The sequence below is a fragment of the Nerophis ophidion genome, linkage group LG20, assembly GCF_033978795.1.
Source record: "Nerophis ophidion isolate RoL-2023_Sa linkage group LG20, RoL_Noph_v1.0, whole genome shotgun sequence".
NCBI lineage: Eukaryota > Metazoa > Chordata > Actinopteri > Syngnathiformes > Syngnathidae > Nerophis > Nerophis ophidion.
The window spans coordinates 14,964,999-14,980,936 of NC_084630.1; the positions used below are offsets into that span (position 1 = coordinate 14,964,999).

The 15,938-nt window shown below is 40.7% G+C and overlaps 1 protein-coding gene across 1 annotated transcript; it reads right to left on the reverse strand.

Annotated features, from left to right (window-relative positions):
• Positions 1-2,303: 2,303 nt before the first annotated feature.
• Positions 2,304-13,348, reverse strand: LOC133538778 (uncharacterized). The gene is made up of 5 exons (XM_061880558.1): positions 13,140-13,348; positions 12,737-13,063; positions 6,561-6,590; positions 5,417-5,526; positions 2,304-5,354 (listed from the first exon to the last, which is right to left on the reverse strand). The coding sequence occupies exons 1-5, from the start codon at positions 13,201-13,203 to the stop codon at positions 5,115-5,117; spliced, it is 771 nt and encodes a 256-aa protein (XP_061736542.1). The 5' UTR covers positions 13,204-13,348; the 3' UTR covers positions 2,304-5,114.
• Between the last annotated feature and the right edge of the window lie 2,590 nt (positions 13,349-15,938).

The window sequence follows — 15,938 nt, forward strand, 5'->3', positions numbered from 1 at the left end:
GTCGGTGTGAGGACTGGTGGGCATGGTAATGCCGGGTTTGTCCCTCCGTGGATGCGATGACGTGAACACAACAAAAGGTAGGATCTTAAAATATTTATTTAACAAAAAGAGAGCTCCGAACAGAAATGCTGGAGCTAATAAAAAGGCAAACCAAAAACGCTAGTATGAAAACTAGGAAATACAAACTGAAAACTAAACTTGGCATGAAAGCACAAACGAGAAAACAAATCATCAGTATGAAAACTGGAATAATCAAGTGGCATAGCGTGAGAGCTAGCGAGAATAAAAGTAGAAAAAGTAGCAGTCGTCACTTGTTGCATGAGAGCAATTTATGAACCCAGGAAGAAAAGAACAAAGAGGCTGTCTTAAATAGGAGGGTGATTAGACAAAACAGGTGGGTGTGGACCGCGATTGGCAGGTGGACTGATGAGTTACCATGGTGACAGGCTAAACAGGAAATAAACAGTCACTTGACGGAGAGTGATACCAGAAAGGAAAAATAACTAATATGTCTAGATACGAGCAGCAAATCGCAACAGTCGGTCCACCTTTTGTAGCTATTACGGCTTGAACTCTTCTGGGAAGGCTGTCCACAAGATTGCGGAATGTCTTTTTTAGGAATTTTCCACCATTCTTCCAAAAGCGCATTGGTAAGGTCACACGCTGATGTTTGTTGAGAAGGCCAGGCTCTCAGTTTCCGTTCTAATTCATCCCAAAGGTGTTGTATCAGGTTCAGGTCAGGACTCTGTGCAGGCCAGTCAAGTACATCCACACCAGACTCTGTCATCCAAGTCTTTATGGACCTTGCTTTGTGCACTGGTGCACAGTCGTGTTGGAAGAGGAAAGGGCCCGCTCCAAACTGTTCCCACAAGGTTGGGAGCATGGAATTGTCCAAAATGTTTTGGTATGCGGGAGCATTCAAAGTTATTTTTACTGGAATCTAAGGGGCCAAGCCCAACTCCTGAAAAACTACCCCACACCATAATTCCTCCTCCACCAAATTTCACACAATGCAGTCCGAAATATACCGTTCACTGTAGAAAGTCGGTGACCTCTTTGCACTATACACTTCAGCATCCGCTGACCCCCTCTCTGTCAGTTTACGTGGCCTACCACTTCATGGCTAAGTTGCCGTTGTTCCCAAATTCTTCCACTTTCTTAAAGTTGACTTTGGAATATTTAGGAAGGAGGAAATTTTACGACTGGATTTGTTGCGATGGTGGCATCTATGACAGATCCACGCTGAGAGCGGCCCATTCTTTCACAAACATTTGTAGAAACATTCTCCATGCCTAAGTGCTTGATTGTAGGATACCTGATTCTCATTATTTGGATGGGTGGCCAAATACTTTTGGCAATATAGTGTATTTCAAGCCAACTTTTAATGTTATTCGGATGATTTTGGCTTAACAGCTTATGAAAACCTCAAATTGAAATTCTCAAAACAATTAAGTTTTAAAAAACTCTAAACCAGGGGTCCCCAACCTTTTTGAAACAAAGAGCTACTTCTTGGGTACTGATTAATGCGAAGGGCTACCAGTTTGATACACACTTAAAAAAATAGCCAATTTGCTCAATTTACCTTTAATAAATAAATCTATATATATACCGGTATATAAAAAAATGAGTATTTCTGTCTGTCATTCCGTTGTACATTTTTTTTCCTTTTACGGAACGATTTGTGTAGATATTAAATGATGAAAAAAAAACTTAATTGAAAGGTTTAAAAGAGGAGAAAACACTAAAAAAATTTAAATAAAATTTTGAAACATAGCTTATCTTCAATTTGGACTCTTTAAAATACAAAATTCAACCGAAAAAAAGAAGAGAACAACTAGCTCATTCGAATCTTTTTGAAAAAAAAAATAATAATAATTTATGGAACATCATTAGTAATTTTTCCTGATTAAGATTAATTTTTGAATTTTGATGTCATGTTTTAAATAGGTTAAAATCCAATCTGCACTTTGTTAGAAAATATAACAAATTGGACCAAGCTATATTTCTAACAAATCATTATTACTTCTAGATTTTCCAGAACAAAAATGCTAAAATAAATTCAAAAGACTTTAAAATAAGATTTAAATTTGATTCTACAGATTTTATAGATTTGCCAGAATATTTTTTTTTAATTTTAATCATAATAAGTTTGAAGAAATATTTCACAACTATTCTTTGTCGAAAAAACGGAAGCTAAAATGAAGAATTAAATTGAAGAATTGATTTATTATTCTTTACAATAAAACAAAAAAATACTTGAACATTGATTTAATTTGTCAGGAAAGAAGAGGGAGGAATTTAAAAGGTAGAAAGGTATATGTGTTTAAAAATCTTAAAACCTTTTTTAATGTTGTATTTTTTTCTCTAAAATTGTCTTTCTGAAAGTTATAAGAAGCAAAGTAAAAAAATAAATGAATTTATTCAAACAAGTGAAGTCCAAGTCTTTAAAATATTTTCTTGGATTTTCAAATTCTCTTAGAGTTTTGTCTCTCTTAGAATTAAAAATGTCAAGCAAAGCGAGACCAGCTTGCTAGTAAATAAATACAATTTTAAAAATAGAGGCAGCTCACTGGTAAGTGCTGCTATTTGAGCTATTAATAGAACAGGCCAGCGTGCTTCTCATCTGGTCCTTACGGGCGACCTGGTGCCTGCGGGCACCGCGTTGGTGACCCCTGCTCTAAACCATGATCATCAAAAGTATAACAAATAAAGTCTTGAGGTATCGTGCAACCGGTAGGAGGCCAGGGGGAAGACTGTGGGTCCCAAAGTCACCCTATCGCTAAGGGAGCCCCGGCCCCCAGCGGGAGAAACACGATCATTTTGGCTGCTGTATGTCACAATATTACTTATCAATCATTTTAGTACAAACATTTTCTCACAACTACAGCTAAAACAGTAATAAAGTTCAAGTCCCAACGATCGTCACACAATGCGTCCTTTGCATTTGACCCATCCCATTGTTCACCCCCATGGGTGGTGAAGGGAGCAGTGAGCAGGAATCATTTGGTGGTTTACCCCCCCATTCCAACCCTTGATGCTGAGTGCTAAGCAGGGAGGCAATGGGACCCATTTTTATACTCTTTGGTATGAACTCACAACGTTCCAGTCTCAGAGCGGACACTCTAACCACAAGGCCACCGAGCTGGACTAAAGCTGGACTACTACTAAAGTGCTTTACATCATAAAACCCATTATCAACATAATTAAGCTCCATTTAAAGCAGTGTGTGTGGCACTGGGTGTAGGTGGGTTAAGTGCAGACAAGGATGGCAGAAACGGGAATTGAACTTGGAATCCTCAGTTTGCTGCCACAGCCACTCTACCAAGTGAGCCATACTCCCATTTTTTTATTGACTTCATTTTCATGGTTCTTGGCTTCAATGCCAACACGAGTGTGAGAGGGTGCAGAGCGCCGACTAGTGGTGAGAATAGGGAAATGCAAGGTGAAGTTACAGACAGACAACTCTTTTTAAAAACTTGGAATCGCTGGCAAGTGTTTGACTTGCCTCCATTCAATGGCACTACATACATTTTCGGGGGAAAAAACATGTCTTCTCTGTCCCCGGTTTTGTCCATGGTGGTAAGACCAAATGGGCTTCGCTTCATCCTACTCCTTTTGGACTTGAAACTTAAAGGCCTACTGAAATGAGATTTTCTTATTCAAACGGGGATAGCAGGTCCATTCTATATGTCATACTTGATCATTTTGCGATTTTGCCATATTTTTGCTGAAAGGATTTAGTAGAGAACATCGACGATAAAGTTCGCAACTTTTGGTCGCTAATAAAAAAGCCTTGCCTGTACCAGAAATAGCAGACGATGTGCACGTGACGTCACGGGTTGTGGAGCTCCTCACATCCTCACATTGTTTATAATCATAGACAGCGGTAGCTAGAGCTATTCAAACCGAGAAAGCGACAATTTCTTCATTAATTCGTGGATGAGGACGTTTAGAGTGAAGTACTATGAGAAAAAAAAAATAAAAGGCAACGACTCTTGCCGGTGTTTCAGATGTAATTAGACACATTTACTAGGTGTGGAGGGGCGTGGTCGACGCGTCCCCTGCGGGCGAGGCGTGCACAGGCGCCGGCTATGAAGCGATGACAGGTGAGGAGATTTCTCAGCTGGAACGAGTCGTCTAATCACCTGTCTCTTTATCAGGGGCGCGGGGGACCATGAGAAGAGGTTGGGGAACAGACGCGAGGCAGAGACGCGGACGGAAGGAGCGGCAGTCCACTAATTGCTGAAAAGCAAAACATTAAAAAATATAGATTGGAAAGTGAAAAATAAAAACCCTGTACTCGGCACCCGCCTGGTTGTGCTCTCTCCGGTCAAGAACGACCCAACGGTTCCAGACGCGTTCACACAAGGATATTTCTGGAAGATCCTTTATCTGCTTATTGTTTTAATAGTGTTTTAGTGAGATTGTAAAGTCATACCTGAAAGTCGGAGGGCTGCGGTGAACGCCAGTGTCTCTCAGAGAAGCCGGGGAGCCAAGATCACAGCTGCCTTTTTGAGCTGCAGGAGGAAGTCCAGTAATCCACTGAAGTCTCCGATAAGAGTCGACTTAATATCACAATTTTCCCATCCAAAAACTTGCTGGTTGACGTAGAGAAACATGTTCGCTTGACCGCTCTGTGTTAAAGCTTCACAACAAAGAAACACCGGCTGTGTTTCGGTGCTAAAGGCAGCTGCAATCCACCGCTTTCCACCAACAGCATTCTTCTTTATAGTCTCCATTATTAATTGAACAAATTGCAAAAGATTCAGCAACACAGATGTCCAAATTACTGTGTAATTATGCGATGAAAAGAGAAGACTTTTAGCCGTGTGTGGTGCTGGGCTAATATGTCCGCAACAACCCGAGACGTTACAAACACGCGTCATCATTCCGTGACGTTTTCAACAAGAAACTCCGCGGGAAATTTAAAATTGTAATTTAGTAAACTAAACCGGCCGTATTGGCATGTGTTGCAATGTTAATATTTCATCATTGATATATAAACTATCAGACTGCGTGGTGGGTAGTAGTGGGTTTCAGTAGGCCTTTAAAAGAACCACAACTTTGCATGGTGGCAACCAGGATTTTAGGATGAATCCATCTGAAAGTGGATTTTAATTCTCTGGATTGTTCTCTCTGCTGATGCTATGGTAGACGTGCTCCTCCAATAGACTGGGATCTAAATCGAGGTATTCATTGAGGTTGAGGCTGCCTGAAGACGACTCCCGATGTCCCACTGCGGGGTCGCCCGTGAGTGCGTCAGGATGAGTGATATACTCCAGACTCAAACTCCTGCCGTGGCCTTCAGCTTCACCGATGACAGCAGGCGTCATGGTCTCATAGACGGAGGAAATCTGTGGGATGAGTGCAAGTTTCGTAGTCGATAATCCCAATTGTTGTGTGTCTGTGAACTAACCTTTCTTTTCTGTTTTTTCAAAGCAGTCAGCAACACGAGTGTATAGAGACACACGCATACCAGGGCCACCGTGCAGGTTATTGCAGCCATAAACAGCATCAGGTGGTGCTCTAAAGACAGAAAGAGAACATGAGCTTGCACCACCTTGATCCAAGTACAGTGGGAAGGTGATACTATAGGCCCTGATTCGTCTTGGTTCAACTGACACATAAAACGTGACGGATTAGGGGGTTGCACTATCCACTCTAGCCGCCAGACGGCAGTAGAGTGTAGAATACCTTAAAAAGTGCTCATCCATCCATCCATTTTCTACCACGTGTCCCGTTCGGGGTCGCGGGGGTTGCTGGAGCCTATCTCAGCTGCATTCGGGCGGAAGGCGGGGTACACCCTGGACAAGTCGCCACCTAATCACAGGGTCAACACATATAGGCAAATAACATTCACACTCACATTCACACACTGGGGCCAATTTAGTGTTGCTAATCAACCTATCCCCAGGTGCATGCAGGGTGGGAGGAAGCCAGGAAGGGAACCCACGCAGTCACGGGGAGAACATGCAAATTCCACTCAGAAAGATCCCGAGCTCAGGATCGAACCCAGGACCTTAAAAAGTGCCATCCATCCATCCATTTTCTACCGCTTATTCCCTTTCGGGGTCGCGGGGGGCGCTGGCGCCTATCTCAGCTACAATCGGGCGGAAGGCGGGATACACCCTGGACAAGTCGCCACTCATCGCAGGGCCAACACAGATAGACAGACAACATTCACACTCACATTCACACTCTAGGGCCAATTTAGTGTTGCCAATCAACCTATCCCCAGGTGCATGTCTTTGGAAGTGTTTTGTGGTAATTACAACTTTGACCACAGTGTCAGTTGCTACGTAGAGTGGCGCTTTCCATCATTTTTAGCAGACTGCATTGCAAAATGATTAACCCTCCACCCCGGGAATGGGGCCATATGAATAATTTCCCCACTGTACACACAATGCATTGTAGTGAATTGCTAATAAATACTTGAATACAAATTGTCACAATAAAGCAAACACCTGAATGCATTCATTTAAGCATGTGTCCTAATGACTTGTGCCTGATTAGCATGGCAGTGTGGTGTCTTAATTTGACATTTGACATCAGATACCTACTGTGCACAGTGATGGTCTTTGTTTCATTTACTGGGAAAAGACAAATACATAAAGGTTAGTACAGGTGCATAGAATGACATACAAAGGTGTGTTTTTTAGCGCCGCCCTACTGGCTTCCTGGACCTCTTTCAGAGATGTGTGAAAATATATTTTCGGTAGGAGAACAAACATGACACAAACCTTCCTAATGCTGATGAGAGTATTTGGCAAGCACCGTTTTGTCCTACTAATTTCAGCGATCCCTCAACTCATCGTAGTTTGTTTACATGTACAACTTTCTCCGATGCCGCCACAAAAAGACGTGTTTTATGCCACTCCTTCTTTGTCTAATTTTGTCCACCAAATCGTTTTATGCTGTGTGAGAATGCACAAAGGTGAGCTTTGTTAAATTTATTGATTTGCTGGAGTGCTTGCTTCTCAGTCATATTTGGTCAATCCATGACTGCAGGCTAATCGATGCTAAGATGCTTCTAGGCTAGCTGTATGTACATAATGCATCATTATGCCTCATTTGTAGGTGTATTTGTGAAATGACGACAGGGCATCGTGATGCGGGAGGTGCTCTTCCAAGATGCAGTCGGGCAACGGACACCGCGTGGAGGTAAGAAATAAGGATTTATTAACAAAATAAAACAGACTATGGAACGGAAACACTGACAGAAGGCACAAAAGGCAAAACCAACAGAACTAGCATGGGAGCTAGACAAAACAAAAGCATAGCACGGGAGCTAGCAAGAACAAAGGAGGTTTTACCAGAATTGGGAATCAACGTAGTCGCAAGTTGCGTGCAGCAAAACTTTACGAGGGCGAGTAACTGGGAGGGCAGGCTTAAATAAGGATGGCAGTCAACAAACAGGTGTGCGTCAGGAAACAAGTAACGGTGGAACAAATCAGAAACTATGGTAACGGAACAAACAAGGAAGTGCACAAAACAAACTCAAAATCCAAATAAAATATGATCCTGGTAGCGGATCATAACAATTTGAGCTCATTTATTTTCATTTGCTTAGGTCCTCTGTGTATTTAATTTATATTTGCATGTCTCATGACACATTAACTGTATGTAATATTGGCTGCATTTCTCATAGTTTTTTGTCTGCCATGTTGTTCCAGACCACAGCAAACATTACCCAGCTTGCAAATATCGTAATACATCCATTAGAAAAAGACTGCTTGCCGTTTCTTTAAATTTGGACAAACACATCGATACCTTAGGCCAGTGGTTCTCAAATGGGGGTACGTGTACCCCTGTTTTTTTTTTTTTTTGATTGATTGATACTTTTATTAGTAGATTGCACAGTTCAGTACATATTCCATACAATTGACCACTAAATGGTAACACCCGAATACGTTTTTCAACTTGTTTAAGTCGGGGCCCACGTTAATCAATTCATGGTAATTGAAGGTATGCCAAGACGTACTTGAGATTTTTAAAAAATATTCTAAAAATAGCAACAATTCAAAAATCATTTATAAATATATTTACTGAATATTACTTCAACAAAATGTAATGAATGTAAGTTCATAAACTGTGAAAAAAAAAATACAACAATGCAATATCCAGTGTTGACAGCTAGATTTTTTGTGGACATGTTCCATAAATATTGATGTTAACGATTTCTTTTTTTGTGAAGAAATGTTTACAATTAAGTTCCTGAATCCAGATGGATCTCTATTACAATCCCCAAAGACGGCACTTTAAGTTGATGTGTAGAAATCTTTATATATAATTGAATCAGTTGTTTATTCTCCATCAAGTTTTTAGTTATTGTTATATCTTTTTTTCCAAATAGTTCAAGAAAGACCACTACAAATGAGCAATATTTTGCACTGTTATACAATTTAATAAATCAGAAACTGATGACATAGAACTGTTTTTTACTTCTTTATCCCTTTTTTTCAACCAAATATGCTTTGCTCTGATTAGGGGGTACTTGAATTAAAAAAATGTTCACAGGGGATACAACACTGAAAAAAAGTTGAGAACCACTGGTTTAGGCCATTCTAAGACAGTCATTACCGGAAGTTATCTCATCTTGTGAGAAGCCTCCATTTTACTAATGATTTCCAATGTTGCAAAAATGTATAGAATAAAAATGATTATACATTTGTTAATGAAGATTTGCGTCAGCCTTTGATAGTAGGCCCGATATAGACACATCATTATAACACTTATATAAGGCTTTTAATTTTTTGCAACTCTGGAAAAATTGTATTTTTGTTATTCTTCGTCCAATACGGCTCTTTCAACATTTTTGGGTTTCCGACCCCTGGCCCAGGTATTAGGCAAGGAAAAGTTTTTTTTGTTATGTGGCGAATTTCATACACAAGGTGTACATGCACAATGTGCTTTTTTGTGTCGACGTAGATAAGGCATACGATTGAGCTACACAGATACTTGTCCTGTCTCTCTGTCTTCCCAGCTGATCACAATGACACAACAACATAATACAAAGACAAGATGATAAAAGCAATGTGTTAACTTACAGGTTGAGCTTGTTTCCCCTCTCTTCTGTCCGCCATTTTACTCCCCACCCTGCTACTTCTTCTTTTTTATTTTTGGTGGACGGCACCATAGGCGCCGATCTACATTTTTGCCATTGGGTGCTCGGTGTGCGTGTGTTAAAAAAATTATATCCCATATGATTTGTGGCTTTATTCTTTTGTAATACGGTCCAAACTCGCCAAAAAATTAACTTCAACAAGACTGATTTTTCTAAAATTATTTTAAAGATTGAAAGTTACCATCAATCCCCCGTGGGTGCTTTGGGGCCCGAGCACCAACGAGGTCGGCGCCTATGGACGGCACCATGCGCAAATAACAGTAGATCTGACTGCCATAAATTGACTCAGCAGCACCACCTGTCATTGGAGAGTGCAAATTACGGTTGCTGTGAGTGCAAGTCTGTGGATTGCGCAGGGTGAAAAATTGCTGACAAAAAAGGGTGGAATATTACCGGCAAAAGTTTACTGTAGTTTTACTTTCAGAAAAGCATTTTTATAATTGCGAAGCAATTTTTTACTTGCAGGAAAGAGGCTCTTTTTTTACTTGTAGAAACAAATGTTTTTTTTTGCAAATCTTTTTTCTTGATTAAAGAAAATTGCTTTTATACTTGCAAATCTTTTTTTACTTGAAGAAAAAAAATATATATTTTTTTACTTGCAAACGTATTTTTTACGTGCAGAAAATATTTGTTTTGCTTGCAAATCATTTGTTTTAATTGGAGAAAATTGTTTTTGTTTTACTTGCGAATCGTTTTTTTAATGGAGTTCGAGATGCTACCTCAGTAGAAGCATTTAAGTCTCACCTTAAAACTCATCTGTATACTCTAGCCTTTAAATAGACCTCCTTTTTAGACCAGTTGATCTGCCGCTTCTTTTCTTTCTCCTATGTCCCCCCCTCCCTTGTGGAGGGGGTCCGGTCCGATGACCATGGATGAAGTACTGGCTGTCCAGAGTCGAGACCCAGGATGGACCGCTCGTCGGGACCCAGGATGGACCGCTCGCCTGTATCGATTGGGGACATCTCTACACTGCTGATTCGCCTCCGCTTGAGATGGTCTCCTGTGGACGGGACTCTCGCTGCTGTCTTGGATCCGCTTTGAACTGAACTCTCGCGGCTGTGTTTGAGCCACTATGGATTGAACTTTCACAGCATCATGTTAGACCCGCTCGACATCCATTGCTTTCGGTCCCCTAGAGGGGGGGGGTTGCCCACATCTGAGGTCCTCTCCAAGGTTTCTCATAGTCAGCATTGTCACTGGCGTCCCACTGGATGTGAATTCTCCCTGCCCACTGGGTGTGAGTTTTCCTTGCCCTTTTTGTGGGTTCTTCCGAGGATGTTGTAGTCGTAATGATTTGTGCAGTCCTTTGAGACATTTGTGATTTGGGGCTATATAAATAAACATTGATTGATTGATTGAATTGAAAGTAATTGTTGTTGTTTTTTAACTTGGAAACATTTTTTTACATGCAGAAAGTATTTGTTTTTCCTTGCAAATCATTTTTTTTAATTGAATAAAATTGTTTTGTTCTTGCTTGCAAATAGTTGTTTTTTTTAATTGAAGACATTTTTTTTTTTTTTTATGTTATTATCAAATTGTTGGGCGTGGGTAAAATCATGTTTGTGGTTGTTTGGGGAGTTGTACTTTCATTCCATAAATGTACGGTCAAAATGAATAGAATGATTAATCATGGAATATGTTTGTGATTTATCCCATGAGTTAACTTATTATTTTTAATAGCCCTATTTGAAAAACAAACAAACCCACAAGCAATATGTTTACAGTGGTCCAGTTCCTCTTTACAAAAACAGGAGCTGCTACTTGCAAGATTCTACGTGCAGATAGGTTTCTCAAATATCATTAACTTTATGTGACAGCCCTCTAATGTTTTATGTATATATTTTTTTTTTTTTTAAGTGGGCCGCAGGAGATGTGGTCTGCCTGGTTCTGATTTCAAATCAGGCTCTTGGTATTTTGTTTTTCCCGCAGTCCAAAAAAATCTTATGTTATGTAATGTTATGTTTTGTTTTGTTTTGTTATGTTATGTTATGTTATGTCACGTCATGTTATGTTATGTTAACAACTGGAGACATAACTTTGTTGTAATAGGTAACAAAATGTATTCATACATTTCTTAAAATGCTGTTAAATTATTTCACAATGGAAGCTTTCTCCCCATACTTGAAATTTTTAAATAGTGTATTTTTTTTAATCAATGAACCAGGTTGTGACTTTTACAAAAAGGACCAATCATTAAATCTGCTACAGACCTGGGCAAATTAAGCTCCGGGGGCCACATGCGGCCCGTTAAACCTTTCAATCTGGCCCGCCGGACATTCCCAAATATTTTTTAAGATCTTTAAGATGGAAAGTGTAGCTGTCATTATGATGTGCAGTGATGTTTTCTATTGACCATAAGTCTTGAACTATACAACATGTTTCAATGGTCGGAATCTGCGAGTTTGCATGATATTTTAGTGACTAGTGTTGTCCTGATACCAATATTATTTTGATACTTTTCTAAATAAAGGGGACCAGAAAAAAATGCATTATAAATCTTAGGGTGTGTCGGACCGGGGCTTTTCAGAGGCGGTATGGTACCGAGTATGACTCATTAGTATCGCGGTACTATACTAATACCCGTATACCGTACAACCCTACTAGTTACTATGGTAATCTACGTCACAGCAGGTCAGATGAGGCACCAAGCAGTGTGGGTTGGGGGTCGTTTCCACAGAGTGTTTCCAGAGCGGCCAGACTGAAAGGCGGGTGTCAGGGACAGACGTGGGAGGAGATTTTTACAAGAAAGTTTCAAAGCTTAGTGATATATCACATATGTCAGATTGTAGTTGTTTGGGTTTTTTTTTACCCTTTATGTTCATATTTCACTGTGTTTGTTGCATTTTTTTTGCATTTGGCTTGATTGTAAAATATGTATATTGAGAGGGGGTGTGACGTTCAAATTTTCTCAATATTCAGCGTTTTATCGTTCAAAGAAAGAAAATTCCATTCCGTTTTTAAGGCGGTCTGTCATGACATTTTTAGCGTTCAATCAGACTTTATTGCGCGGTTTTGTATTAGTTTTCCTAAAAATAGATATACCGGCCCACAGACACATTTTTTTCTCTAAATTTGGCCCCCGAGTCAAAATAATTGCCCAGGCCTGATCTACTACCATGTTGTTATCAAAGGTTGTTGTTTGGTTTTGTGACTACATTATACATAAAATATACAAACATCCATCCATCCATCCATCCATCCATTTTCTACCGCTTATTCCCTTTTGGGGTCGCGGGGGGCGCTGGCGCCTATCTCAGCTACAATCGGGCGGAAGGCGGGGTACACCCTGGACAAGTCGCCACCTCATCGCAGGGCCAACACAGATAGACAGACAACATTCACACTCACATTCACACACTAGGGCCAATTTAGTGTTGCCAATCAACCGATCCCCAGGTGCATGTCTTTGGAAGTGGGAGGAAGCCGGAGTACCCGGAGGGAACCCACGCATTCACGGGGAGAACATGCAAACTCCACACAGAAAGATCCCGAGCCTGGATTTGAACCCATAGAACATGCAAACTCCACACAGAAAGATCCCGAGCCTGGATTTGAACCCATACAACACTATGTAATTGTATGCGCAAAAAGAGGCTGGACTGTACACTTTACCTTTGGAGACATTTAGTTGTATGACATCGTTGAGGTGTGAAGGGAGGCAAGCGGACTCCACCCCACACCGGTACAACCCACTGTCCTGTGCGTACAACACGTCCACCCTGACCATGAAAAAGGCTCCGCTTGTGTTATCGAATAGAGAGAATCTTCCTTCTCGCACCCACTTGTTGTGTTCTTTGGCCCATATCAGGTGCTTGATGGGCATTTTGCCATCAATTAAGCAGAAGTACTTAACGCTACTTTGACGGCCGTCTTTATAGTTGCATCTAAACTCAAGGCTCTCACCCTCCAATAGAGTTTTGGTTTTCAAACAGAACACAGCTGTAAATGACACAAACAGAGTTAGTGTTAGTGACGCATCACCTTTATGGACATACAAACGAAACATGCATCCCACCTTTGACTTGTAGGGTGACTGTGAGGAATATTGCAGTTGTCCGTAGGATCAGAGATGCTCCCATGGCGTTCCTTCAGGTAATATACCGACACACTGTGTCTGTATGTTCAGTTACGTGCTTTTATGTCCATGGGTTTGCACAGTTCCCTCTTTCAGGGGATCTGAAAGTGAAATCCTTTATTGTTGAACACCAGTGGCGGGCGATCAGGGCCAGGGAGGCCTTCTCTGCTGGCCTAACATAACCAGAAATCATGATCATAATTAAAGATAATAGTACTTTTTTATTTACTTTCCGTCAATATCTAAAAGTATTCATATTCTCTTCATGTCAAATTCAGTCCCGCAAAAGAGGACATGTCCAGGGAAAAGAGGACGTATGGTCAGTCTAAATAAGCCCCATAGTCCAGCGGTTCTCAAATGGGGGTACTTGAAGGTATGCCAAGACGTAGGTGAGATTTTTAAAAAATATTCTAAAAACAGCAACATTTCAAAAATCCTTTATAAATATATTTATAGAATAATACTTCAACAAAAATGAGCTGCCACCTTACCGTGGTAGAGGAGTTTGCGTGTCCCAATGATCCTAGGAGCTATGTTGTCCGGGGGCTTCTATGCACCCTAGTAGGGTCTCCCAAGATAAACAGGTCTTAGGTGAGGGATCAGACAAAGAGTAGCTCGAAGACTTCTATGGATTTACAACAACAGAGACTCAGTATTCCCTCGCCCGGACGCGGGTCACCGGGGGCCCCCTCTGGAGCCAGGCCCGGAGTTGGGGCACGATGGCGAGCGCCTGTTCCCATGGGGCGACAGGCGGATCGGTGCGGCGTCTTCAGTAATGCGGACGCTGTATCGATCCGTTGTGGTGAAGAAGGAGCTGAGCCGGAAGGCAAAGCTCTCAATTTACCGGTCGATCTACGTTCCCATCCGCACCTATGGTCATGAGCTTTGGGTCAAAATGAGAGATAAAGTGAGAAGCTCTGCCATCCGGGAGGAGCTTAAAGTAAAGCCGCTGCTCCTCCACATCAAGAGAAGCCAGATGAGGTGGTTCGGACATCTGGTCAGGATGCCACCCGAACGCCTCCCTAGGGAGGTGTTTAGGGCACGTCTGACCGGTAGGAGGCCACGGGGAAGACCCAGGACACGTTGGGTAGAGTATGTCTCCCGGCTGGCCTGGGAACGCCTCGGGATCCCCCAGGAAGAGCTGGACGAATTGGCTGGGGAGAGGAAAGTCAGGGCTTCCCTGCTGGATGGATGGATGGAAGGATGGATACTTCAACAAAATATGGATGTAATGCAACAATGCAATATTCAGTGTTGACAGCTAGATTTTTTGTGGACATGTTCTAAAAATATTGATGTTAAAGATTTCTTTTTTTGTGAAGAAATGTTTGGAATTAAGTTCATGAAACCAGATGGATCTCTATTACAATCCCCAAAGAGGGAACTTTAAGTTGATGATTACTTCTATGTGTAGAAATCTTTATTTATAAATAAATCACTTGTTTATTTTCAACAAGTTTTTAGTTATTTTTATATATTTTTATCCAAATAGTTCAATAATGACCACTACAAATGAGCAATATTTTGCACTGTTATACAATTTAATCAATCGGAAACTGATGACATAGTGCTGTATTTTACTTCTTTATCTCTTTTTTTCAACCAAAAATGCTTTGCTCTGATTAGGGGGTACTTAAATTAAAAAAATGTTCACGGGGGGTACATCACTGAAAAAAGGTTGAGAACCACTAGACTAGTCAATCCCAAGTCCTTTTTGAAAGACATATGTGGAGCAAGAAGGACCACCGAGACAGAATAGTACTTAGCCGAGTTTTACTAAAGCTTTAGGAGACCAACCCTTACAATGCGACAATACCAGTCAAAACAGTCCCTCCCGCCTGGAAAGAAATACAGCTGTTGTTCCAAAAAAAAAAAAGGCCTTCTCCAAAGAAAGGCAGTATGTTATAGTCCTAGCAGACATTCCGGCGCCTTCAAGGTTAATACCGAGTTTACTAATGGACATAAGATTAAAAAAAACAAAGAGTTCCATGGGAAAATATTAGCTGATTCAAACGTGACTAGGGATTAAGAAAGAACAATTAAAAATATATGCATTCTCTACAGTTTCCTGGGGAACTCACAAAAGTCCCACCTTGTTACCAGAAACTAAAGATAGTTTCTGAAGAGCTAAATCTACCTGGGTAGTTGTTGGTGACCTGGGTAAATGGTACAGTTCCTGTTTACGTTCGTTCCTGAAGTGGAAAAAGGCCTGATGAAAGTAAAAGGCTCTGAGGTCGGCTTCCCCTGTGCGATATGACTATCGTGGTGGAAATAATTAAAAATAAGGGAAGGTTTTTTTTTTGTGAAAGTAGTTTTACACGATCTGCAAAGGTTGAAGGGAGGTTTCTGAGTTCTTCTTGTTTGTTGAAGACATTTCTGAAGAGTCCTGTTGCTTCCGTTCAACATTTGCGGTTTACCTTGACATGGTGACTAAGAATTTACATATAAATTACATATTTTTACTTGTGCTGTTAAAAGATAATCACTTTCAAGCAGACTTTTGATTTTGGATTCATCACAGGTTATTTGCTCCCTTGCATGATGTAAATTGACTTTTTTTTTTTTTAAAGTCAATTATTTGGATGCAAATGGAATTTTATTGTCAGAATGTCATCAAAGATTTTTTTAATAATGTTTACACGTGTATTTGTTCAGAACTTGCCAATAGTCCAGTCCAGTCCAGTTTATTTTGGTGTTTTGATTTTGAAACATTTGAAGCAAAAATTTACCAGTAAGCAC

Excerpts from the sequence above, each read along its gene's own strand:
- LOC133538778 (XM_061880558.1), bottom strand. The coding sequence starts at position 13,203 with ATGGGAGCATCTCTGATCCTACGGACAACTGCAATATTCCTCACAGTC. Across the intron at positions 6,591-12,736 it reads ACAACTAAATGTCTCCAAAG|TAAATGAAACAAAGACCATC; the intron begins GTAAAGTGTACA and ends GTCTTTTCCCAG. Across the intron at positions 5,527-6,560 it reads AAAGACCATCACTGTGCACA|AGCACCACCTGATGCTGTTT; the intron begins GTAGGTATCTGA and ends TTCTGTCTTTAG.